Consider the following 26,137-nt stretch of genomic DNA (forward strand, 5'->3'; position numbering starts at 1 on the left):
GGGGACGCGGGCCAGCGAGCCGGCGACCCGGTGGAGGCGGACGCCGCTCTGAGGAGGTGACGGGGGAGAGTCAAGGCCATGGCAGTCCGAGGGAGAAGAGCCACGAGGGGTGTTTAGAGGTCGGAACCGACATGGTCCTTTCAGAGGACGCCATGAAGGACGAGGGCCCTCTGGGGCTGGAGGACACCGGGCGCCGAAGCCCGCCCAGCCCGCACGAGCCCGTGGCGGAAGCCGTCGGCGGGGCGTCGGCCGAGCGCCCGGTGCTCGGCGCGCGGCGGGGCGACAGGTCGCAGGCCCAGGCGCTGATTGGCTGCGGCGCCAGGCGGAAGTGATGTTGCTGTCAGTGGCTCCTCCGGCTCCCGGGAAGCCGCGAGTTTCCGCAGGGAGGCGGCGGCGGCGGCGGAGGAGGAGGAGGAGGAGGCTGCTGTGGGTGAGTTGGGGAGTAGGTGTAGCGGGCTGGACCTCGGAAATCCGCGTGGTCCTGGGCTGGAGCGGTCGGCACATGCCGAGGAGGAGCTGCGCTGAGGGCACCTTGGGACCTGGCGTGGGCGACCCCAGCGGGACCGGGCCTCCGGGTCTTAGGTTCCGGGTAGCATCGGTCTTAATGAGAGGGGGCGCATTGCACGGGACCCGCGGCCGCTGGGAGGGGCCGCCAGTGAGACTGAGGTTCTGGGCTTGACCTGGTTCCTTTGAGCTTGAAGGATAGCGGCTGAAGAGCAGAATCTTGAACAGGGGAGAGGCCCTTCTCCCTTGAGAACTAAATGCTGTTTTGATGGGTCTAGCAGTTGAGGGGATGGGGGCCTGCTCTCGGAAAGTACTTAAGATTTCTTGCCCGGAAACCTCGAGAGTAAGTGCTGCTGTGCCCCAGGGCGACAGGAAAGCTCGGGTTCTCTTCCAGAAATCTGTAGTGGAACCTACACAGACTGCAGGAGCCTGCCTGGGTGAATGACTGCTACCTAACCAGATTCTGGATTTTCTTACATGCAGACTAGGGAAGACACCTGGATAGCCTAGGAGAATCGAAGCAACTCAGGGGCAGGGAGGAATGTAAGAGGGAGTATGCCCGAGAACTTAAGGGCATGGTGTCCCACACATGTAATCACAGCAGTAAAGAGATAGAGGCAAGAGGATCATGAGTTCTCAGCCATTTATATAAAGAAACCCTGTTTAAAAAAAAAAGAGCCAGGCGGATCTCTGTGAGTTCGAGGCCAGCCTGGGCTACCAAGTGAGTTCCAGGAAAGGCGCAAAGCTACACAGAGAAACCCTGTCTCGAAAAAAAAAACAAAAAACAAACAAAAAAAAAAACCAAAAAAAACCAAAAACAAAAACAGAAAATCAAGGGAGAGGAATAAGCTCCATTAATGGAAAATTTGGGAATAGGGATGCTTGGCGACATAATTTCTCTCCCTTTCCAAGGAGTCTTTGGTAGGACAGAATACCTTTTCTAGAATGTTTTAAGTTGGCCCCATCTCGTGTGTGTCTGGGTACTGAGACCGCTCCAGGGTGGGCTCAGTAGGCAGCAGGGCCTCCTCAGGGAGCTCAGGCGCCCACACGGGCTTTGTTCCTTAAACCCACAGTTGCTCACTCCTCTGAGTGGTTGAAGTCAGGGTGGAGCATGTGCGCTCACTGAAAAGCCACCCTGGTGAGACAGGGACAGCTCTCCAGCCCTTCTTGCCAGTCATTTCCACACGTGCATTTCCGCCTGTTGAGTTTTATCCTCCGCTTTCTCCCTCCTTCCCCACCTGGGCTGCTGGGGCCCCGACTGCCAGTTTCCCGGTAACAGGATGCTAGCGTTTAAGTCCTGCTAAGCTTTTAGAGAAGCGACTGAGAAGAGAACGACATGCCAGGTCAAGAAGGGGGATAGCGGGGCTTTGTACTGATGTGGCCTTGTTGTGACGGATCCCTTCCAGTCCGTGACTCACACCCCTGGAAAGGATACTTAACATTCGGTCACCGGTCAGTCCTGGCCTTCACTATAGCTCGTCCTTTGCTGGCTTTGGTGGGACACCTTTTCTCCCCCGTTCTTGGGGCCCACAGGTCTGCAGCTTGTGTTCCCAGTCAACACTGCTCACAGTGAAGGTGACACCTTTCCTCCAGTTTCACAAAATGAATGTGACGTGGTTACCCAGACCAAGACCTAAACTTCGCAGAGAGCCCAGGTAGGAATGGGGCCCCATGGTGGGAGTCAAAAGTCAGCTGGGGAAAAGACTTATGTGGTCTCTAAATAAGAAGGAGGTGGAGCTGGGTGTGGTGGCACACACCTGTAGTCCCAGGCAGAGGCAGGCAGCTCTCTGTGAGTTTGAGGCCAGCCTGGTCTACATGGTGAATTTCAGGACAGCCAGAGCTACATGGTGAGATCCTGTCAGAAAAGAGGGAGGTGAGCTCTTGATGCTGTTGGTCACGGGAGTGATGTGTACTTTGAATGCCCTGAGTGAACAGCCTGAAGCCCATGAGCACCTGGATGATGCCAGGCTAGCAGGGATGGTCCGTTGTGCCGTGGGAGGTCATCCCCTGGCTCGTACTCCAGCTTGGGGTTAGCATTTTGATTAGAGGCAAATGTAGTTGGTGGGAGAGGGAGAGAATATGAATATCAAACGACTAATCACTTGAAGGAAGAGGGTTGGGCTTTCCAAGGGGAACACACTGACAGACCACAGTCACTCCTGAGATTCCTGCAGTTTCTGCCTCTTTCTTTGCTGATGTCCTTTCCCTTTGTCTGCAGCCTGCTGTTCTGATGCCGAAAGGGAGGCAGAAAGTCCCACACTTGGATGCCCCCCTGGGCCTGCCCATCTGCCTCTGGCTGGAATTAGCCGGGCTCTTCTTTATGGTTCCCTGGGTCATGGGCCTGTCAGAGGCAGGTGGGCTTGACACCTTGGGTGCAGGGGGGCTAAGCTGGGCCGTACATCTGGACAACCTAGAAGGAGAGAGGAAGGAAGAGAGTCTGACGCAGCAGGCAGATGCCGTGGCCCGGGCAGCAGGCCTGGTGAATGCTGGGCGCATTGGAGAGCTTCAGGGGCACTACCTCTTTGTCCAGCCCGCTGGGCACAGGCAAGCCATGGAGGTGGAGGCCATGCGACAGCAGGCAGAGGCTGTGTTAGCCAGGCACGCAGCTGTGCGCTGGCATTCAGAGCAGAGGCTGCTGAGGCGGGCCAAGCGCAGCATCCACTTCAATGATCCCAAGTATCCGCAGCAGTGGCACCTGGTAAGTGCAGTCAGATAGATGGTCTGTTCTAGTGTGCTTTGACTGACGCTTTCTCCTGCTGCCCTCTGCTTTGACTGAGGGCTGGGACGTGTCTGTGGGCTGGGAGTCAAGTTTGCTCTTAGTCCATACCCTCCCTGTCCGCTGTGCAGAGCAAGTGCAGCGCTGAGGGTGTATGCACTCTCTGTGGACCTGGATCTGGGGTTCTATTTTAGCCTCTACTTTCCAGCGTGTGCCTTTGGCCGAGCTGCTTCACCTCTCTGTGCACCCCTATAAAGTGTACCTCAGAGAGTTACCGTTAAAATGAGTAGATGTGAAGCACTTAGAAAAGGTGTTTTACACATGGTAGACCCTGTTATGTATAGGCTAGCTGCTAACCTTATTGTGTACTAATTACCACTTAGCCCTAGCAGCCATTTCACCCCGAGTCACCCACAAATGGTGGCAAACCTTCTTGGAGACCAAGGAATGGAGGGGCAGGACTCTACTGTCCATTCTGGGCTCTGTTCCCCACTAACCTCTTGATCTATAGCCTCTGTTTGGCTCTTTGGTAGAAGCCAAAGGAAGGGCTAGCTTTAACTTGTCCCTCTGGGCCGAGCTGTGTGTCCCTGGGTCTCTCTGTCTCCTACAGAACAATCGACGGAGCCCAGGCCGAGACATCAATGTGACAGGTGTGTGGGAGCGAAATGTAACTGGGCGAGGGGTGACAGTGGTGGTGGTGGACGATGGAGTGGAGCACACCGTCCAGGACATTGCACCCAACTATGTGAGTGGCCTGGAATGACCCCTTGCTGCCACGTTGCTCCTTCTCTTTGGTGTTGCCTCCCTTTTGTCCCCTTCCCTAGAAGGGGTGAGCCAAGCCAAACAGCCTGGGAGGGGGATAGTGCTGTCCACTCTCCTTTCTCAGTCTGCTTTCCACACTGGCAGTTAAGGCCAGAGGTGACCTTAGTATAGAAGAGCAATTCCAGGCAATGCTTCCTGCTTCCTGTTGCTGCTCCTTCCCTGGGGAGCAGGGAGTGGCCTTATAGGCACCTACTTTCTCTTCAGAGGTTCTGAAAACTTCTGGCTAAGGTGTGTCTTCAGAGAATCTGAAATCTCTTTTATCACGGGTTTCCCCCAGCAGTGGGCACAGTCCTATACTGGCAAGCCTTGGCCCTTCTCACTTTTTCCCCCAGTGTCCTTGACTCATATCTTACAACCCTTGTTTGCTCAAGGTGATGGACTTGCTAACTCTGACTTAGAGGTGGAAACTCCCAGTTCCTTGTTCTCCCTGACAGTTCCTGATAGTAACTGACCCATTCTAACCAGTAAGTGACCACTTGTTGACCCCTCAATGTTTCAGAGCCCAGAGGGTAGCTATGACCTCAACTCTAATGACCCAGATCCTATGCCCCACCCTGATGCGGAGAATGGTAACCACCATGGGACCCGGTGTGCAGGAGAAATTGCAGCTGTGCCCAACAACAGCTTCTGTGCAGTGGGTGTGGCCTATGGGAGCCGAATAGCAGGTAACTCATGCTTCCCCTGTCTTTGGGAAGCTCCTGGGACACAATGCTCATTCTCTACCCTCTTCTCCATTCTGAAATTTCTTTTTCTCATCCTCAATGTCTGTAACCTAGAATAAGGCATAAGAGCATAACAAGTTAATTAATTCATTGATTTTTCATGGCTGTGGTATTCCCCTCCCCCGCCCAGACATGGTTTCTCTGTGTAACCCTGGCTGTCCTGGAACTGTCTTTGTAGACCAGGCTGGCCTCGAACTCAAAAAGATCCACCTGCCTCTGCCTCCCAAGTGCTGGGATTAAAGGCGTGCGCCACTACTGCCGACTGGCTGTGGTATTTCAAATGGGCTTTTTAGCAAGAGTATTTATTTTACAGTATAAAACAGGTAAATGTGGAAATGCTCGTGTTGTGGGCTGGAGGTCCCAAGCTGCACCTGCTCAAGTCTCCTTCCCGTTTTTGATCATGGCTGAACTCACCAGTGACCCACATCACTGTAACAACTCCTTCAACTTAACCATGCTCTGCTAGTGTTTTCCTAGTCTATGAAATGCCTTCTCATCAGTTTGCCGCCTTCCATGACTCATCTATGGAGGCGGCTCTCTCAGTCCCACCTCTCCAGTCCCCTGCTCTCCATTCTCTCAAGAGAACCTAGTCTCCAGCTGAGGTAGTTCTGTGTTCTTTCATCTCTCAGTCTTGTGAATCAAGGGGAAAGGATGAGCACTGCCCCTGAATCCTGACTAAAGCCTGGGAGCCTACAGCCTCAGAAGACTGCCTGTAACTCTCATGTTCCCCAGCAGGGGGCCACAGCACTCTGCAAATGAGACTACAGAAGAGGCTAGAAACCTTCAGGGTCCAAGCCCCTTCTGTATTCCCATTTGTCCTTAACTTGTCACCACACTGTGGCCCACTCCATTTTAGAGGGAGAACTTGAGCATCCCTGGGGGTAGCAAAGATAATGAGTGCTATTCACTGAATTTCTGTATTGTGTCGAGCACAATAGGTGTTTTATATGAAATGCCAAGCTAAGGGGAAATCTTGGATTACCTACATTCTAGCGTAGTGCTTCCCACCTCTCAGGATCATTAGATCTGAGTTCAAACATGATAGTAAAAGACACTTTTGAAAGCTAGGCATGGCGGTATATACCTACCTGTTCAAAATCCCAGAATTTGGGAAGTCAAGGCGGGAGGTTTAGGGGTTCATCCTCTGCTATGTAGTAAGTTTAAGGCAAACCTGTGCTTTCTGATATCCTGTCTTTAAAAAAAAATTTTTTTTGAACTAGTAATATATGTATATCATGTAAGAATCCAAACTACAAAAGAGGGGTGGGTGTGTAGCTCTATAAAGTGCTTGTCATGCAAGCATGAGGACCTGAGTTCGATCCCTGGCACCTGTGTAAAAAGCTGGAAACGATTGGGTGCTTTTGTAATTCCAGCACTGGGAAGACAAAGACAGATGAATTCCCAGGACTCACTGGCCAGCCAGCCTAACTTAATTGGCAAGCCCTGGGTCCCAGTGAGAGACCCTGTGTCAAAAACAGCAAGGGTTCTGAGAATGATACCTAGATAAACCTTTTACCTCCACACACACACATATACGTACATATGCACACTAATGCGTTCACACCCCCATGTGTTGTATAGTCATGAAACATATGCACACACAAAAGTACAAAAGAGTATATAGGAAAAAGTAAGTCTTCCACACGTACCTCCCTGCCACCTGGCCCCCCTGGGGAATGTGCACTGTTTGTAGTTTCCTGTGGGACAAGCATCAGTGAGGAGCTGGTGTACCTTCAATGCCTAGGTATCCGGGTGCTGGATGGACCACTCACAGACAGTATGGAGGCTGTGGCATTCAACAAGCACTATCAGATCAATGACATCTACAGCTGCAGGTAAGGAGAGCTGCAGGTGAGAGGGTGAGAGCCTGGAGGGTCTGGGACAGGTCTTCAACAAAAGCATAGCAAAACAGGCTGCCTCCGGCCTACTCAGCTGATAAGGCTGTTTTCCTCATTTACCTAGATTCCCCAGCCCCTGGGTGCTCAGTCTTCAACCCCTGTCACTCTAGTAGTCAGCTTGCTACACAGAGTGCCCAGCATGCCTGTATTGTCTACACTCACAAGGCTCTTGGAAGAGAGTAGACTGAATCTCAGTGCCACCCTTCAAAACTGCACTGGAAGCTTAGGACTGTGGGTCGAGTGGCTGGATAAGAGGAATTTAGGGTGGGTGGCCCCCATTTGTATTGATAGAGCCCTAACTAGTACCTTTCTTAAATTCTTTTTAAGTTTAGTTTATTATTAGTGGGGAGGTGTTGTATGTGCCATGGTCAGAGGACTACTTTGTGTAGACAGTTTTCTCCTGCGTTTATATGGCTCCAGGGATCCAGCTTAGCCACTAGGCTTGCACAGCAAGCCTTTACTGCTAAAGCATCTCATAGGCCTACTCAACTTAAGAACCAAGAACTTGCCAGGCATAGTAGCACACACCTTTAATTCCAGCACTCAGGAAGCAGAGGCAGGTGGATCTCTGAATTTGAGCCAGTCTGTTCTACGTGAGTTCTAGGACAGCCAGGACTATATAGACAGACCCTGTCTCAACAACAACCAATGTGGGGAAGACGGGGGCGGGGGGACGGGACGGGGGACGGACTTGGAGCTGGAGAGATGGCTTGGTGACTAAGAGCACTTGATGCTCTTGCTGAGGACCTGGTTTTGGTTCCCAACATCCACATGGTGGCACACAACCCTCTGTCACTCCAGCTTGAAGGTATCTGACACCTGGCCTCCTCGGGCACTCTATACATGTTGTTCTTGTACATTCAGGCAAAACACTCACACATAAAATAAAATTTAATTAATAAAAATATTTTAAAATGTATGCAATATGAATGTCTCTCATCTAGCCTAGTAGTAGATCTGTAGATCCCAGCAGTGACACTGTCCCTATTCCATTGTGTATCCTGATTCCTGGGACCTGAGGAAGGGTAAACAGGATAAAGTCATTCCTAAGTTGGGGACATTCCAAATAAAAGAAGAACCTTAGCATACACTTTCATTTTCCCTTTGGAGGAAAATGGACCTTTGACCCCATGTGTCTTTTAATCATGCGGTTCCTTGAGAGAAGAGTGAAAGCTGCAGGCAGAGGAGTGGCTTGGTAAAAAGGGAGACCCCAGTTGGGTAGCCCCAACTTAGTTCCACTCTCCCCTTTGCCTGTTTCAACAGCTGGGGCCCAGATGATGACGGGAAGACAGTGGATGGTCCTCACCAGCTTGGAAAGGTAACTGAGATGCATGAAGTCTGGGAAACTTGAAATCTTCTTCATTCAGTTCTAGAAGAAGCACCAGTCAAACCTCTTCCCAGCCCACACTCATTTTAGTGCCCACATTACACCATTTAGCATAGCCATGCCATCCATCCTTTCAAGAAAGAGTATGTGAGCCGGGCGGTGGTGGCGCACGCCTTTAATCCCAGCACTTGGGAGGCAGAGCCAGGCAGATCTCTGTGAATTCGAGGCCAGCCTGGGCTACCAAGTGAGTCCCAGGAAAGGTGCAAAGCTACACAGAGAAACCCTGTCTCGAAAAACCAAAAAAAAAAGAAAGAGTGTGTGCCTTGCTCAGGATGGGGCCAGTAGAACACTGGTTCTCAGAGAAAGGAATGTTTCCAGCTTGTTTCTCTTGGATCTCATTCTGGGTTTCTGTTCCTCACCCTGCTCTGTCATCTGATAAGCAGAATCTATCTGAATATCTGTCAAACACTATTTAACTTCTAGCTTTCTCCCACCTTATGTCTGCATCTAAATCTCCTTCTCCCTTGCCCAGTGCCCTTTCCATTTTTCTTTTCCCAGAAGTGGGAGGAGAAGAGTGATTGGTCCAATAGGTACAGTTCTTTGACTAATAGCCTGACATTTTTGTTCTTCAGGCCGCCTTACAACATGGAGTGATGGCTGGTCGCCAGGGCTTTGGGAGTATCTTTGTGGTTGCCAGTGGTAACGGGGGCCAGCACAATGACAACTGCAACTACGATGGCTATGCCAACTCCATCTACACTGTCACAATAGGTAGTGGTCTAGAGACGTCGTGGGAATGGGGCCAGTGGGTGGTTTTTGCATCTCGCTTCACTCTTTATCTAAATGTGTAACCATGATCTTTTCTTGGAGATCAGGTAGAACTAGCCCAGCTCCTGCAGGCTTTCAGAGCTTCTCTGGGACATGTTCAACCATTCCCCAGAAATCACCCACCTGTCTCCACTACCATTGTGATGGGTTTGACCTCCCCTCTGGTCTCTTTCCATGGCCACTGGCTTGAAGCTGGCTCTGCCTGCCCTTTCACCTGAGTGAAGGACTCTTGGCCTGCGCTCCCAGTCATAGAGTTTGTCATTCCATGTTAATTATTATTTGCTTACTTGACTTCCTACCTAACAGTAGGCTCCTTGGCATCAGCCTAGCAGTGAGTCTCTAGGTCATAAGGGAGTGTCCCCACCCCTCTCTACCACTGCATACTACCTCCTTCCTACCCCTTCCAGGATGTGGCTTTTTCCACATGGCTCTAATGCCTAATATGTGTGACTCACAGTAGATCTGAGTAAATATTGAAAACAAGTGACTAAGTACAGAGATGGAAGGCCATTGATTTTGCCTGAAGCCTATGGGAAGAGTGGTATAGCGTAAGAATTCCCTCTGCCATTTGAGGCTACCTGTCCACATGCAGATAACTACTGTTGTTCTTTCAACTCAGGACAACCCCATCCCTTCACGATGAAGGCAACTCTAGAAGCAGGTGCTAGCCACAGGATCCACTCCTTAGGTGAGCGCCTATCTTACTTTTTTGTGCCAGGTGCTGTGGACGAAGAGGGACGGATGCCTTTTTATGCAGAGGAATGTGCCTCCATGCTGGCAGTTACCTTCAGTGGTGGAGACAAGATGCTTCGGAGCATTGTGAGCGCTTTGGGGGCCCTTCTTACAAGGTTTCCCTGCGGCATCTATGAGGTGGGGGGAGGGGAGGTTCAAAACACGAGCTCACTCTGTAGCTGAGGCTGGCTCCAAACTCATAATATGGTTCAAATTGGTCTTGAATTTACAAGCCATTTTCCTGCCATGGCCTCCCACGTGTTGAGATTACAGGTATGACACAGTACACCTGGTAAAACATTTTTTTCCATCCTGTTCTTTGAAATAGGGTCTCATATAACCTAGGTTGGCCTTGAATTCACTATGTAGCTGAGGATGACCTTGAATTCCTGATCTTCCTGCATTAGTGGTTTTGATCTTAAACTTTTTAACTTAGTAGTGGGATCCTTGTGGTAGAATTCGGGCTTTTACTACTTTTTGTGGGCTGAGGTCATCACCACAGTGCTGTTCAGTCCTTTTATAAATACTGACTGCCATGTCCAACTTAAGAATAAAGGCAGTACTTATCTTAAGGATGCACAGGATAGGAAGTTGGAACTGGCCTGTGTTAGCGTGATCCCAGCCTTCCCTACAGCTCTGATTAAAGCCAAAGCCTGAGAATGCAACAGGGGAATGGAGCTTCTCTAGCTCACATAACCCTTGAAGGACTCAGGGACCTCTGCTGGGCTCCAACCCAGCTACATAAATCAGGCCTTTGGATCACAGTCCTAGAGCACCCTGTATGTCGCTGTTGCCACTAACAGTGTCAAGTAAGAATAGAAGACTCCAGGCCAGAGTTGGGCAGGAGCCAGATGCTGTCAGCTTTTGCCAGTGGCCAGTTGGGAGGTCTCGGGGGCCATTGGGAATTAAGCAGCTTCATCTTCACACAGGGTTATGCCAGGAAATGACTTCTGGTCAACACAATGTTCCAAGGCTATGGGCCAGTTGACCCCCACTCCAGGGAGAACAGAGAAGGGAGCAGACTAAAGTGAAAAGTAAGAAGCTTACAGGCAGCCTGGGGTGCTACTAGCCTGTGTTAGGAAGAACAGGAACTTGTTCTGCTCTTTAGCACCTGGCAGAGCTCTGGGACCCACCCAGTCCTGCCCCCTGCAAGGGACCTAAGAAGGCGCTGTAGCAGAATCTTCATTGTTTTTCAGCATAGCCTAGCTTTGCCCTCCCAACTCAGCTCAGTTTCTCACCCTCACCCCCACCTTCCATCTGAACTATAATTTGTCCAGATTTGAAAAGTAAGTGTATTCAGCCAAGTTCCCATCTTTGGAATGCCCTTGCTTTGACAACCTCCTGTTTGTGTGACCAGGCAGCTGGATGGAGCTCTGCCTCTGAGGGGAAGGGCCAGGGGAATAGACTTCCCACCATCTGGCTTGTTGCCCAGGGAGCTTCCCTAGATTTTCCTAGTGCTGTGTGATGTTCTTGCCATTACGGGCAAGTTCACAGACTTCACATCTGTACTCTAGACTATCACTGTGAGGCTGTTTCCTTAACAGGAAAAAATCAATCTGCTCCCTGGCACCAACCAGACTTCCTTTCTCGTTGAGACTACAATTTGGCATGTTCTTCCCTTTCCTTTGAGAGTGCACAGTGTCTGGGTGAAAATTACATCTCTTGGCAGCTGCTGTAACAGCTGCAAAGAGGCTGGGAATACGATGGAAAAAGGCAGCTCTTGGTGGAAGTTGGCATCCTGGTATCTGACCCAGAAAAGAAGACTGAAAGAAAAAAGTTCTAGCCTGTACTGGCTTTAGGGGGGAGGGGGAGCAGGTTTAAGCAGGTCTTGCTCAGCTAAACATTTGATGTGCTTTTATTGGTGGGACATGAAAAGAACTTGAGACCAAACAGATACTGTTTTTTCCCTACTTCCATGTCTTATCTGAGAAACATGAGTAGGAAAGAGGGACTCACGGAAACCCAACCAAGACACCAACCAGAGCAGGAAAGCAGCTTGTCCTGTGGTTGACCAGTTGGCTAGCAGTGCATGGCCGAGAAGCCATGTAGACAGTGAAACTGCAGCAGGCTTCAAGCAAGGCTGCAGTAACCTTCTTGGGGAACATGCCCTCACCACTGTCTGCCCCAGCTCCAGCTAGGGCCCAGTAGCAGCTCTGGCCACTTTTTTCTCTGGCTAGCTGGGTTATGGATAGTTGGATAGAGAATTTTGGAATGAAGTGATAAAAATAAAAAAAGAATTTGAGGAGCAAGAATCAGGAAACTTTTGTGTACCCACGTCTTCTCTCATGCCCCATCTCCTTTTCCTACGGTTGTTGCCCTAGAGTCACTCCAGTTCTCATCATCTAAAGATCCCAAAAGCCAGAGGATTAAGGGTCTCCTATGCCTGGCCCTCTGTACGTGGGGAAAGTTACAGCTCTCAAAAGGGCGGGGCCACCTGTTTGGAGGACTGTCCTTTCCCCTCCTCCAGTGTCTAACCCTCCCCACTCCTTACTGCACTTTGCAGGTGACCACTGACTGGGACCTTCAGAAGGGCACTGGCTGCACGGAAGGCCACACAGGGACCTCAGCTGCAGCTCCTCTGGCAGCTGGCATGATAGCCCTCATGCTGCAGGTGCGGCCCTGCCTCACATGGCGGGACATCCAGCACATCATTGTCTTCACAGCCACCCAGGTTAGAGTTGGCAACTAGCTAACAAGTGCCCAGCCCCACCCCATTCCAGGGTTGGACTATCCGGAGACTCCAGACTCCAAATGTCTCCAACATTGGGTGGATATGTAGAGCACGGGTGTGAGGACTCCATCAGTATCACAGAGCAGAGCTCACTCCTTCCTCTTCTGCTCAGGCCATTTACCTAAGATGAGCTCTGACAGGGCAGTCTCAGTTGGGAGCTGGTTCTCTTGCTCCCTCTCAGGAAGCAAGCCACTCAGGTCGTGAGATCATGGGCCTTTGACCTTTTGTCTCAGCTTTTTTGAGGGACTCCATTTCTAGTCACGTCAGTGGGAAGGTCTGGACTGGCTCAGTTGGTCGGTGAGTGGAGAGAAGGGAGTCAGGCAAGGCTAGAGATTCACCAGGACCTCTGTTCTTTCAGTATGAGGATCGTCATGCAGACTGGCTCACCAATGAGGCTGGCTTCAGCCACAGCCACCAGCATGGTTTCGGCCTGCTCAACGCTTGGAGACTCGTCAATGCAGCCAAGGTGAAGGAGGTGTTAGCCAGCAGGACACCCTGCATAGAGACTGAGGGAAGGCTACCTGATGCCTCCACATTGCCGGGTCGCTTTAGCCCTCATCCTGGCTGATAGCCATCTTATCAGTGGAAAGCAGAAGTTCCCAAGCTGTTAGTAGAGTAGGAGAGCTTGAATGGAGTCTGGGCTGTCAGTGGTTCTGGTTCTCTCCTTCCATTCTGGACATGGCCATTTCTTCTGATTCCTTAACTTGATGTTCTCAGGAGCGTTTGGGGCACAGAAGGAACCTCGGGTAAAACAGTGGGATGACAGGAAAGCCAGAGAGTTAGACCTTAAAGACCTTACTGAGGTGTGCGTGCGTGCGTGCGTGCGTGCGTGCGTGCGTGTAATTACAACAAGCTCCGTTTGTTAACGCTGTCCCTTACTCTCCTTGAACAGATCTGGACGTCTGTCCCTTACTTAGCCTCCTATGTCAGCCCTGTGCTGACAGAAAATAAGGCTGTCCCTCGGTCCCCCCACTCCCTGGAGGTGCTATGGAATGGTAAGCCTTCAGCACAAGGGGTTAATCTTAGGCCCAGGGCTGGAGGCGGGGGATGGGGAAGCTATGCTAAACTCATCCTCCCTGCCCAGTTCTCCCCCTTCCTTCAGGAGCTGAGCCGCAGCCAAACCTGTGGAGTTTTCTTTGACCATTTTAGGGCATGTTGCTGCTTCTGAGTTGGCTGGCCCCCTGGCTGCTTAACAAGACCTTTCTCCTGAGTTCCTAATAGTAAGAAGGAGCTGTAAGCAATGGGCTAGGAAGGCAGTGAGTAGAGTGGGAGTGAGGCTCTGGGAGCCTCAGCAGGAGCTGAGAGAACTTCTTTGACTTTCAGGCTAAGATCTTGCCAAATAGCCCTATCCAGCCGGGTGGCCTCAGCATGAAGGAGAAGAATTGGAGACTTTGGTTCTGGAGCTCCTCCAGAGAAAGCCAGATACTATCTCTTAGCGGTGGGATAGAGGCATAACTATAGGTCCCCTGGGCTTGGGTTGCCTACTATCCTCTGCTCTTACCTCCATGGCTTCCCATTATAAGGTCTGTGAAGGAGTGAAGGACATCTTCTAAGTCAGGGGATGAGGTTGTATGTTGAACATAGAGGCGGAAACCCTTCTGAGAGAAACGGGAAGCTAGAGCCGGACCTTTTGCTCAGTGACCCTCTTCCTGCACTGTTTTTGTTGTTTTGGTGCTTGTGATAGAACTCAGTGCCTCATACATGCTAAGCACATACTCTGTCACTAAGCTATACCCCAGCCTCTCTGTGCACATTCCCCAGTTGTTCCTACCCTTAGCCTCAAGGGACAATCTTTTTCCCTGAAGAAATTTTGACAAGCAGAGTTATTTTGCTACTTTTTGTGAATATTGAGGAATGTTGTACTTCTTACTGATGTCAGAATTCTGTCCTTATTTTTCTGTGCCCCTTGAAGGTGTTCAAACCAGAGGCATGGTGTCTAGGAGAAGGAATGACCAAAGGAGGGACTTTGGGAGGATAGGGCAGCCTTTCTCCATGGAGGCTTCGATAGAGAGGTTGAATACTTTTCTCCCTAAGCATATCCCACTCACGCTAGTTTCTCTTGCATGGAAGGAGACCTAGGGCCTAGGGAACACGTTTTCCTGTAAAAATCACACTGTCTTAGGAAGGGCAAAAACATCCCCAGGAATGTAGTTCTGGGAAGCCCCTGGCTCTCACACACTGTCTTGGGGATTGTGGGCCTTTAACTCTTACTCCATCCAGGGCTGTTCCCTGTCACTTCTGTCAGATGAGCAAGTGGACTTGGAGGGGCAGAGACCTCTCCAGCTTGGTTATCCTTTGCTTCCCATTATCCAAGAAATGTTTCCCCTTAAATCTGACATCTTCCATAGGCTATAAGGCAGCTGGCAATTGCTTGTTGGTCACTAGAACTGTAGAAGGGGTAGATGTTCTGATAGGAGGAGGGTGGGATGCAGAGGGAGGTAAAGATCCAGGAGTCTGTCTAGTGGAGTCCTTCACCAGGTGGTAATAATCCTGCCCACTTCTGAAGCCAGGGAAATTCTTGTCCTGAATACATTCAGGTCTCAACAGATAGAACAAAACAGAACAGGAGGTGTGAGCCTGAAGGCTGGCTTGGTAGTGGAAGGAGTGAAATTCACGTGGTACAGAACTGAGCAACTCAGCCTAGTTAGTTGATAGTCTAGACACCCCTTCCCCTCCAATCCGAGATGGTCCAAACACATCATCCCTGAGAGCCATAATTGATCCTGATGCCTTATAACCCTTACAGCCACAGATAGCACAGACCCTATTCCCTAGAGCCAAGCCATAGTCTTCAAGCAAGATCAGACCTAACTCTAGGTCTGAGACTGGAAGCAAACTTTTTAAGAGGCAGAGGGAAGTTGAGCATGATGACAACTGTCTGTAATCCTAGCACACAAGTTCTACTTGGTTTATACAGCGAGTTCCAGGTCAGCCAGGCTACAGAGGGAGACCTGTTTTTAAAAAAGAGAAAAGGAGGCAGACAAAAGGAGCTGAGCATCCAGACAGTAGCAGAAAAAGTGAAATGACCTTAAAGGGTTCAGAGCATTGTTAATCAGGACTTTTAACCATAATGAAGATGTCCAGATATATGTGGCTGTTGAGTCTGTCAAACATTTCAAATGTGGCTCCTGTGACCAAGGAACTGAACTTTTTTTTCTTTTTCTTTTTTAATTTTTTTTTTTTCCCCCAGTCAGGGTTTCCCTGTGTAACAGCCCTGGCTGTCCTGGAACTCTGCAGACCAGGCTGGCCTTGAACTCATAGAGATCTACTTATATCTGCCTCCCAAATGCTGGGATTAAAGGCGTGTACCACCCACCATGCCAGGCAAGGAACTGAACTTTAATTGCATTTAGTTACAGAGAATTTTTAATTTAAGCAACCTCATATGCCTAGACTATCATGTTGAGCAGAGCAACTCAAGAACAAAACAGGCTGGCATTTCTTTCCACTGATAGTCAGTGAGGAGGAAGGAGCTCACACTGGTTCTGAAATCCCTGTCAGGGCTGGGAGGAGAGTGAGCCTTGCCCGAAGTTTCTTCTCCACTGAGTCTGTCTAAGATTCCCGAGATACCCACTTTCACCTGCCCTTTGTCCTCGTGTGCAGTCTGACAATACCAGCTGATTTCTGCCCACATGCTAAGTACTGTTCTCCACCCTTCCAAGACTCTCAGTTTGTGTGGACTCCTTCCCTTCCTTCCTCCCTCACCCGCGATCTCCTAATAGTAATTAAACCCAGGATCTTGTTCATGTGAGGGAAGTACTCTCCTTCTGAGCTGTATTCCCAGCACACTCCCTTTTTGGAGTTCTAGAGACAAGTTTGGAGTTCATCCTTTTGAACCTTCTTGTTCTGACCCTAGAGATAGGTTAGCCCTGTCTTCCTCTGCCCATGACCCACTATGCTCCATTGTCCTCTCTGGCCTCCCTGTCCAAAGTTCCTATTTTCTTTGTGTACTTGAAACTCTAGAACCATGAGTGTCTTCTGAGATGTACTCCATAACTCTTTGTCCCACCCACCCACCCTGTGTCCTCCCTCATCAGAGCTGCTGTGTTGTTTGACTTCACCTCCCTCCTACACACAATTCCTCCATTAAATATTCTGCTCCCTCGGGAAATAAATAGGAAGGATAGAGATGTCATAGCTTCCACTAGATTATGGAAAAAAGCAGAGCTTGGTGTCTTCTGGATAGAGGATGAAAGGTTAAAACGGGGGGAAAAAACTTGCTGAAGACAATAGTAATAATATGTGATATATGAGGATGACCATTTTCTTAGGGTTTCTAGTGCTGTTAAAACACCGTGACCTGGCTCTGCCTCCCGAGTGCTGGGATTAAAGGCATGCATACAGAGCGAGATCCAGGAAAGGCACCAAAACTACATGGAGAAACCCTGTCTCGAAAAAAACAAAACAAAACAAAACAAAAAGCCCACCATGACCAAAAGCGATGTGGGAAAGAAAGGGTTTATTTAGGCTTGTAGATTACACAGTACATCATTAAGAAACCTGGAAGGAACTGAAGTTGAGGCCATGGAGGAATGCTGCTTAGGACTTGCTCTACATGGCCTGTTCAGCCTGGTTTCTTTTTTTTTCTTTTTTAATGCCAAATGCTGTTTATTGAAGGAGGAAAGAGGTCTTAAATACAGGCTTACAGCACAATGGGAGAACCCCGGAGGGCAGAAGTTCGCTACTGATGTTTTACAATCAGCCTGGTTTCTTACACAGCTCAGGACCACCTGCCCAAGAATGGTACTGTCCTCCTCCATGGACTGGACCCGCCCACATCAATCATCAATCAAGAAAATGCTCCACGGGCCAGTCTGGTGGGGAAATTTTCTTAATTGAGGTTCCCTCTTCCCAGATGACTCTTTCTTGGATCAAGTACACACACACACACACACACACACACACACACACACACACACACACCAGGAAAACAAAACAAAACAGCACAACCAGCTGATATTCAAAGTAGTAAAGTAGTTGTCCATTTTAGGCATTAACTTATTTAATTCTATTAGAAAAAACAGTTTACTCACATGCATTGCCACCCAGGTCCCTGTCCACAGAATTAAAAGTTGTGTGTAAGCCAGGCTTGGTGGTACTGTATGCCTTTAATCCCAGCATTTAGGAAGCAAAGAGTCCAGCCTAATCTACATTGTGAGTTCCAGGACAGCCAGGACTACATAGAGAGACCCTGTCTCAAAAACCAAACAAACCAAAGTCAGAAGTAAGGATCAAGGTGGGGGATGAGAGGAGCAAAAAACTGGGTGTAGCGTACCACCGTGTACTCCCATTTTGGGTTGAGCTCCTTTTTAGATTCTGCTCTGTGATATTCCATAACATTGTATACTTCCATACCCACCCCACCACCATTTCAGGACTGTCCTCCACCTGTACAGATGAATATGTTCATCTGTTGATTCCCAAGTCACAGTGTGCTGCTGCCGTTCTACCAATACATTGCATTAACAGATACCATCTCGACTCCTTATCACCTATTAAAAGCTAGCCTACTGCCCAAGAGTCTTCTACTTACATCTGTGCTATTACTGCTTCCTAGGTCCCTGGACTAGTAGTTCTAGAGGTTTTTCGTCCCTCTATACATCACTGCTACCTGGGTCTTGCCCTGCTTTTCCCATGCAGAGTAATTCTTTGTTTTCTTCAGTGGCGTACCTTGATTGATTTTCTCAAATCCCTGGGACCTGCTTCATACCTGGCACAATATTAAGTTCTACAAATTCAGACCTAAGAAATGACTTCCCTCGAAAAGCATGTGACCTGGTAGGAAACAAAGTGTGGTCTGCAAGCATAGAGATAGTATCAGGTCATGTGCTCTGTGACAGAGATAATGTAGGGGCTTTGAGAGCACAGCCAAGACACTCATCTACTACTAGGGAGACAGGCTCAAGGAAACTGGTCCCTGACCTGAGTTTTGCCATATATGCTAGCCAGAAGGAAGGGTGAGAATAGAGACACCAGGGCACCAGGAGCAGTGTATGTCAGGGTGTCTGCAGGTAGCTGCAGATAGGTCAGGATGGCTGGAGCACAGGCTACGGGGAAAAGGAAGACCTAGAACTGGAGTGGCAGGTGGTGCTGCATGGGCCATGGTTTAGCACCCATACTTTTCATTTGTTTATCTATTTGCAAGACAGGGTTTGGTGTAGCCCTGGCCATCCTGGAACTTGCTCTGTAGACCAGGCTAGCTTTGAACTCAGACATGTGCCTGCCTCTGCCTCCCATGTGCTAGGATTAAAGGTATGCCCCACCACCACCTGGCTTGCACCTATACTATGTCTTAAAGGCTGAGGGTCTTTGAAATGGGTGGCCCCCAATGTCTGGTATAAGGGCGATGAGGAAGAACTGAAATACTTTCCAGACCTCATCTTAGAAATACAGAAATCCTTACTGGTGAAGTGGATGATCCATGCTGGAGAATCCCAGGAAGAAATCCATGAAATAGGTCTATTGGCCATGTGTTGATAATTTAAAATATTCATTCATTGTGAAAATGTATAAGGAATTGTTCTTTGGGAAGCTGGGGCAGTAGGATCTCCGAGTTCGAGGCCAGCCTGGTCTGCAGAGTGAGTTCCAGGACAGCCAGGGATACACAGAGAACCCCTGCCTTGAAAAATCAAAAACAAATAAAGTATTTCCACGAGTAGTTCTTTGTCATGGCAAATGCTCTAGAACCAAATGACATGTAAAACTGTGTGCAGCTGGCCATGGAGGTATAATCCCAGAAGGCTGAGGCAGGAAGAATGCAAGTTCTTGCCTGGGTTACATAGCAGCAGTGGTGGTTGGAGAGATGGCTCTATGGTTAAGAAAGAGTACTACTTTTGCAGAGGATCTGAGTTTGGTTCCCAGAACCCATGTTGGGCATCTTAACAGCTGCCTGTAACTCCAGCAACCAGGGGATATTCTGGCCTCCATGGGCACTTAAATTCACATACCAACATACGGATATACGAACGTAATTTAAACTTAATAAAAAGGGCTTGAAGAAATGGCTCAGGAGTTAAGAGCACTGTCTGCTCTTGTAGAAAACTTAGATTTGGTTCCCAGAACACACATGGCAGCTCACAACAGTCTGTAACTGCAAGTTAGGGGATCTGATGCCCTCTTTTGGCCTCCATGGGCACCAGGCATGCTTGTGGTACACATACCTCTAGGCAAATACTCATACACATAAATAAATGTCTTTTTATTTTTATTTTTTTAATGTATCTATCTCTGGGATTTTTTGTTTTGTTTTTGTTTTTGTTTGTTCCTTTGTTCGTTTTGAGCAGAGTTTCTCTGTAATCCTGGCTGTCCTGGAACACTCTCTATAGACCAGGCTGGCCTCAGACTCAGAGATCCACCTGCCTTGGCCTCCCAAGTGCTGGGAGTAAAGGTGTGCGCCACTATGCCCAGCCTACCACCAGGCTAAATCTTTTAAAAAATACTAAAATAAAAGTCAAACAATAAAAAGGGTTTAGGATAAAGCTTTGGTAGAGCACTTAGCATACAACAGACCTTGGTCCAAATCTCAGTACCACAAAAGGAAAATTCGGGAAATACATGCTGTGCTTTTTGATAGAAAAATGCAAAGGATGATTAGGAAGGAGTGAAGAAACAATAGAGAATATAGACAGCTTTCTCAAGTCTGACAGTAAAGGAGTAATAATATGTAATACTTATGTAGCCTTGATATTTGCTAAGTGCTGTTCTGTACACTTGAGATGTACTAGCAACCCTAGGGCCAGGTCCTCTTACTAGCATGAGTATATAGATAAAGAGCTAACTCAGTTTTCTATGCTAGGAAGTAACAGCTGGGATTTGAGCCCAGTGACTGACTCGAGTCCTGCTGCTATAGCTGGGGGTTTGTTTGTTTTTTTAATTTCATGTGTGTTTTGCCTGTTTCTGTATCTGTGTACCACATGTGTGCCTGGTGCTCTCAGAGGCCAGAAGAGCACATTGAATCCCCTGGAATTGGAGTTCTAAACAGTTGTTAGCAGCCCTGTGAGTGCTGAGAATTAAATCCAGGTCTTCTTGAAGAGTAACCAGCGCTCTTAACCACTGAGCCATCTCTCCAGCCCCTGAGCCCATGCTTTTGACTAGTAGGCAGAGGGAAGTGAAGAGTGGAAAAAGGGCTTATGCATGTTTGGTTTTTGTTGTAGTAGGAAAGATATAAGCACAGAGATGCAGCCAAGGAGATGAATAACTGGGCTGGTGTTTGACTCTTGCCAAAGATTGTATGAAAAGGACAAGAAAGCAAAGGGGACTAGAGATGTAAACAGAGTGTTGGTGAGAAGAGCTGTAAGATATTAGAGAGCCAGGAAATAGGAATGGAAGGGCCATTTTCAGACACAGTAGGACAGATGAAATTTATGAAAACACACTTGTGCCTACGTACCCAGAGAGGCAAGGTAGGTAGTAACCAGTGCCTTACAGGAGTATGGGGGCCTTTCATTTTTACTTTTGTTCATCTCCTTTTCTAACATACTGTTGACTAATTTATATTGCTTCTGTAATAAGCAACCCATAATGGCAGTTACTAAACCATGCTGAAGTTAACCAGCCTGGGGCATGGTCTTAGATGTAGCTGGGCGACATGGGGTGGAGAAAAGTAAGTTATGACCTTGGGAAGATGGTTCCTGTAGACATCAGTTTCTTAGTGATGAACAAGAAATGACACTCCACTGGGCATGGTGGCTCATGCCTTTAATCCCAGCACTCAGTAGGCTGAGGCAGGCGGATCTCTGAGTTCGAGGCCAGTCTGGTCTACAGAGCAAGTTCCAGGACAGGCGGAAACTGAAAAAAAAAAAAAAAAAGTAAAGCCCGGAAACTGAAAAAAAAAAAAAAAAAAAGTAAAGCCCTTCTCATCTTAGCTTCTGTTTCCCATACTTCTTTGTCTTCCTTATCTGTAAAATTAAGGTGTCACTCTTTGTCTTATGTGTTGGGAAAAATTAATGCGAGAAGGGATACTTTAGGAAGGATTATATCTCACTGCAGTCTAATTTCCTAGTCCCCAGTTGAGTCTCCCAGTTTGTTAGTTGAAATAATTATAGAAAGTTGCAAAATAATGAGCAAGTAAATCTCATGTACCTTTTCCCAGTGTTAATGTCATATAATTATAAGACAGTATCAAGGCCAAGAACCTGATATTGGCACAATCCTGATATTGGCACATGATCAGTTTTACCAGTTTTGCATGCATTCAGCATCTGTGTGTGTGTGTCTGTCTGTCTGTGTAGCTCTGTGATCGATCATGTGTGTACTTTTGTAACCACTACCACAGTCAGGATCTGAAGTGTGCTATCACAGGACTCCTTTGTGCTACCCCTTTCCCATCCCTGACAGCTGAGAACAACATTGTTCTCTAACTCTACAGGTGTGTTACTTAGAGAAAGTCATACAAGTGTAATTGTAAAGTCCTTTTGAGATTAGCTTTTTCATTCTGCATAACTTCTTTGAAGTATATCCAGTCTTGTAGCTTATAAATTAATTAATATTGTATTGTCTTCCATATATGAGAATTGTTTGTTTACCTCTATCTTTTTAGTGCCATTTCCCCTTCTAGAATGTCCTCTGCTAGTCTGAGTTGATTTGTTGATTTCTTTATTCAGCATATCTCACTGCTATCTAATATGCCCCATATCAATTATGTATATCATATATCATTTTCTATTTGCAGATAAAGGTAGGAACTATACACACTTCTCTTTGTATTTCTTACATCTCGTACTGTACCTGAAATGTGGGAGGTGCATAGTGAATGGGTTTTGGATGAATGAATGATGGGGTTCTTACATCATCTTGGCCTCATTGTCTCCCTAGCTAGACCCTAAGCTAGATGGGAACTTGACTGCAGCATTGCATTCCATTTGGTAGTCTACATTGTGCCAAAGATGTTTGTATGTGAATTCAGTACATGTGTACCTTTGTATATGTTGGGATGAAATGAGGGCGTAAGTGTTTATGGGCTGGTTTCCCAGCTGCCAAGCCTGACTTCCTACAGTCAGCAGGATGGACCTGGAGATGTCGGGGCTGAAGACCCTGGAACATGTGGCAGTGACAGTCTCCATCACTCACCCACGACGTGGCAGCTTAGAACTGAAACTCTTTTGTCCCAGTGGCATGATGTCTTTGATCGGCGCACCCCGCAGCATGGACTCGTATGTACACCTGCCCATAGCCTCCTGACCTCTCTTCATAATAAGGGCTTTCTCGAGAAAATGCTGACACTGTCCTAAGAAACTGCACCACTTGTCCTTAGCAGCTGGAAACCATGCACCATGTTTTATTCAAGTGTTTATAACATACTTGGCATTATATTCTGCATGCATTCCCCTAATCCTTTGGAAAGCAAAGTGTAGTAGGATGGTAGCTATAGTTCTAGCACTGGGGAGGCTGATAAGACAGGAGGATGATGAGTTTGACATGAGCCTGGTCTGTCTAGAAAGACCCAGTTTCAAAAGCCAACAGCTGAAGGTATGGCTTCCTTGTACACATTTGTTCAGCATGCTGGGCCCAATGGCTAGCTAGCAAGGCGGAAAAGGAACAGCACACACCATAACCCCAGCACCCAAGTTGCAAAGGTGGAAAAGGAAAGAGTTCAAGAGCAGCTAGGGCTTTATAGCAAGCCCTGTCTAAAAGAGAAAGAAAGAAACAGATCTGTGGGGTTTCCAGGCCCGTGCTTTCTCCATGTTGTCCTTTACTACACACAAGGACACAAGTTCCTCACACCCCGAGATCCCAAGAGTGGGATGGCACCCTCCCAAATGCTTATAGTTCCTTCCGTGTTCCTGGGATAAGGGTCACTGTCCATGCCAGGCCATCCATGTGTTCTGCTTTGCTCTTTCCCAGGGATCCTAATGGCTTCAATGACTGGACCTTCTCCACTGTGCGGTGCTGGGGGGAAAGAGCACGAGGCATCTACAGACTGACTATCAGGGATGTAGGTGAGCCTTCCTGTCTTATACTACCTACCTGGTCCCCTCGAGTCTCACTCTCCCCACAGGAAGTGTTCCGTGGGTAATAGGTAGGGTTGCTGTTGGTAAAGGTGGTACATGCCAAGAAGTATGTCCTATCCTGAAAGTAGGCATTGTCCCTAAATGCTCATTTATACTGCCTCTATATTCCTTGGAGAAGTGACTGATCCATTTTTCCTCAGGATAGCAACAAATATTCCTTGTTGAAACCACATTTCAAGCCCTTTCACATATAACCGTCCTTCGGCCAGCCCTGATAGGCAGGTAAGGGCAGGACAAATTTTCACCATTTTGCTTTTTAGAAAAGCTGAGGTCCTTAGGCTTGAAGTGACTTATATAGGATCATGGTAGCAGTGAAGGTCACAATAGCAAGACTACTGACTATCTGCAGTATCGCATGGAGACTGGCAATGGAACCTGCCTTTCCAGCTTCCAGTCAGGTTGGGTATTCCCTTGATTGGCAGCTTTTAAACCTTGAATTTGATAGAAGGACATTTTTTCCTTTGAAGGAAAATCCCAAATGAAACCCCAGAGTATGGGAGGCAAAGGCAAAACACTGCTTCCCGTATGCCTTCAACCTTTCTGTTCTGTCCCTAAAATGCCCTATGAGGTACTTCCGCAGGACCCTTGGGGTCTGTGGGACACAAACTATAGCAGACTGTGTGGTCTGAGTCTCCTTGGGTGGCTGGGTGGGCCAGGCTCTGCTGTTCTACTTGGCCAACAGTCCACAGCTCAAGGCTATCCACTTACTGCCCTAGGAGATGAGCCGCTCCAGATGGGCATCCTCCAGCACTGGCAGCTGACCCTGTATGGCTCCATGTGGAGTCCAGTAGACATCAAGGACAGACAAAGGTAGGTTTGGCTACATCCATCAGGAGAGAGAGGGAGACAGCTCTTGTGGGGTGGGCAGGAGGTGCCACTGAGGGAGCCCAACCTTCTGAACCCCAGCTGTGCTTCACGCTTAGGCCAATGCCAGCGGTCATGGACTAGGAACCCGGGGTACTTCTGCCCTCTCTGCTTTAGGGCTTCCCTCCCTCTTCAGCTGCAAGATAGAGGGCAGATAGTATAGGTGCCATGTTAGTAGTGTGTTCTTGTCTTTTCTTTCCTATAGTCTGTTAGAAAGTGCTATGAGTGGGAAATACCTGCATGATGACTTCACTCTGCCTTGCCCGCCTGGGCTGAAAATTCCTGAGGAGGATGGTTACACCATTACCCCTAACACACTCAAGGTACAGAGACCAGAACTCCAGCTGTAGCTGACAGGACTGTCCTGGGAGATTTGGTCCCTGGGAGATTTGGTCCTTGGTATTAATCCAGGTGAACTGGGGAATGAGACATATGGAGGACATGGGTCCCTAGCATCACTTCTAGCCTATTAGCTCCCTCCTTGTATGTGAGGAAGGCTATGGCAATGGTTGGGTTGGGAAGGTGGTCCCCAGAAGGGAAAGACTCCCCAGGCTCACGCTTCTGGGCTAGAGACTGTCACTAACACTGTCTGTGTTTGTCTTTTCCCTAGACCCTGGTGCTGGTGGGCTGCTTCACTGTCTTCTGGACCATTTATTACATGCTAGAAGTATACTTGAGCCAGAGGAACATGGCTTCCACCCAAGGTTGTAGGAGCGGACATTGCTCCTGGCCCCAGCGGAGCCAGAACTCCAGGGAGGTGGGGACAGAGCTAGAATCAATGCCTCTATGCAACAGCAAGGACCAGGGTGGAGTGGAGTCAGAGAATGGGGGCTGTACCACCACCTCTAGCTTCCTGGCCCCAGAGCTACTCAGTGAAGGAGACTGGAATCTGTCCCAGAGTGGTAAGAGTCTCCTGGACCGTCCTCAGCACCAACCCCCAGACCTGCTACAGGTGAAGGATGGACAGATCTGCTGACCCCAGGGCCCAGAGTCCTCCATGTGCAACAGGCTCTTTCTCAAATTGGTGATGAGGCTTCCAATCATGGATGCTCAGGAGAGAAAATGGTCCTGATTTTAGTGACATCTGGAAGCCAAGGCCTCTGAAGCATTCTTGGTACCCTCAGGAGGATGAGGGCCATCTTAAGAGCAGTGGTAGAAGACTGGTGATCATAGGTTCCTCTAGCTGAGCTTTGCTGATAAGCCTTGGACAAGGGATTGGCACCTACACCAGGCAGCCCTTGGTCTCACCCCTCTGAGGCTGGTCAGTGATCTAGGCCACCAAGACCTCCACCCATTCATGAGTTATGCAGATGCCTGTGTACCCAAGAACGCTCTCAACAGAAGTGTCATTGTACAGAGGGCCCAGAGGAAAGGCTGGCAAAAGCCTGGGCATGCCTAGCTCAAAAGCAGCTGCCTCCATTACCCTTTGCTCTGCATCTGGTCCAAAGCCAACCTCAAACCTGCCCCATCCTCCACCACCACTCTCCCTTCCTGCTGAAGGTGAAGCTCCTGGGAGACTGGGAGGCATGTGATTCCCAGCACCCCTGCTGCCTCATTGGGGAAGTTGTCTGGTAGGACTACAGAGAGCTGAGACACTAATGTCAAAGACAGCTTGGGAGCCACTGCCTGTGACCACCCTGTCTTCCTCTGCAAAGTGCTCAGGGAAATAGCCTTCATTTCCAAGGCCAGCTGTCTGCCTGACTTTTCCTCCATTCTTGGCCTTCTCCCCTTCCCATCTTCTGAGCTGATTGTTAATCTGAATTTTTTAATGCTTAAGATTTGATTTTTACTTTTCACAGCAACATTTTGTTGAATTTTTTTCTGCACAGCTTTTCCAAAATAAAAACCAGAAGTATAAAAATCCAAACAATTCCACCACTTCCCACTTTTCCTCCCTTCTGCCTCCCAAAGCTATTGCAGGTGGCAGATCACTCCTGTTCCCCACAGCCCACTTCCTCCGAAACTCTGGGTCTGTGGGGCCTGA

At 48.6% G+C, this 26,137-nt stretch overlaps 1 protein-coding gene across 2 annotated transcripts; it reads left to right on the forward strand.

Annotated features, from left to right (window-relative positions):
* Positions 1–16: 16 nt before the first annotated feature.
* On the forward strand, positions 17–25,955 carry Pcsk7 (proprotein convertase subtilisin/kexin type 7). Of its 2 annotated transcripts, none has more exons than XM_052758945.1 (17): positions 17–430; positions 2,038–2,159; positions 2,723–3,202; positions 3,831–3,965; positions 4,542–4,707; positions 6,509–6,599; positions 7,926–7,980; positions 8,622–8,760; positions 9,536–9,636; positions 12,053–12,220; positions 12,639–12,746; positions 13,173–13,275; positions 22,275–22,431; positions 23,123–23,217; positions 24,006–24,099; positions 24,359–24,476; positions 24,764–25,955. In XM_052758945.1, the coding sequence occupies exons 3-17, from the start codon at positions 2,735–2,737 to the stop codon at positions 25,127–25,129; spliced, it is 2,364 nt and encodes a 787-aa protein (XP_052614905.1). In that variant the 5' UTR covers positions 17–430; positions 2,038–2,159; positions 2,723–2,734; the 3' UTR covers positions 25,130–25,955. The 2 variants fall into 2 exon arrangements, with proteins under 2 accessions (XP_052614905.1, XP_052614913.1); XM_052758953.1 differs by having other exon boundaries at positions 12,053–12,160.
* Positions 25,956–26,137: the final 182 nt, after the last annotated feature.

This window comes from Peromyscus californicus, unplaced genomic scaffold, assembly GCF_007827085.1.
Source record: "Peromyscus californicus insignis strain IS unplaced genomic scaffold, ASM782708v3 Scaffold_11__1_contigs__length_118956290, whole genome shotgun sequence".
In the NCBI taxonomy this organism is placed as follows: domain Eukaryota; kingdom Metazoa; phylum Chordata; class Mammalia; order Rodentia; family Cricetidae; genus Peromyscus; species Peromyscus californicus.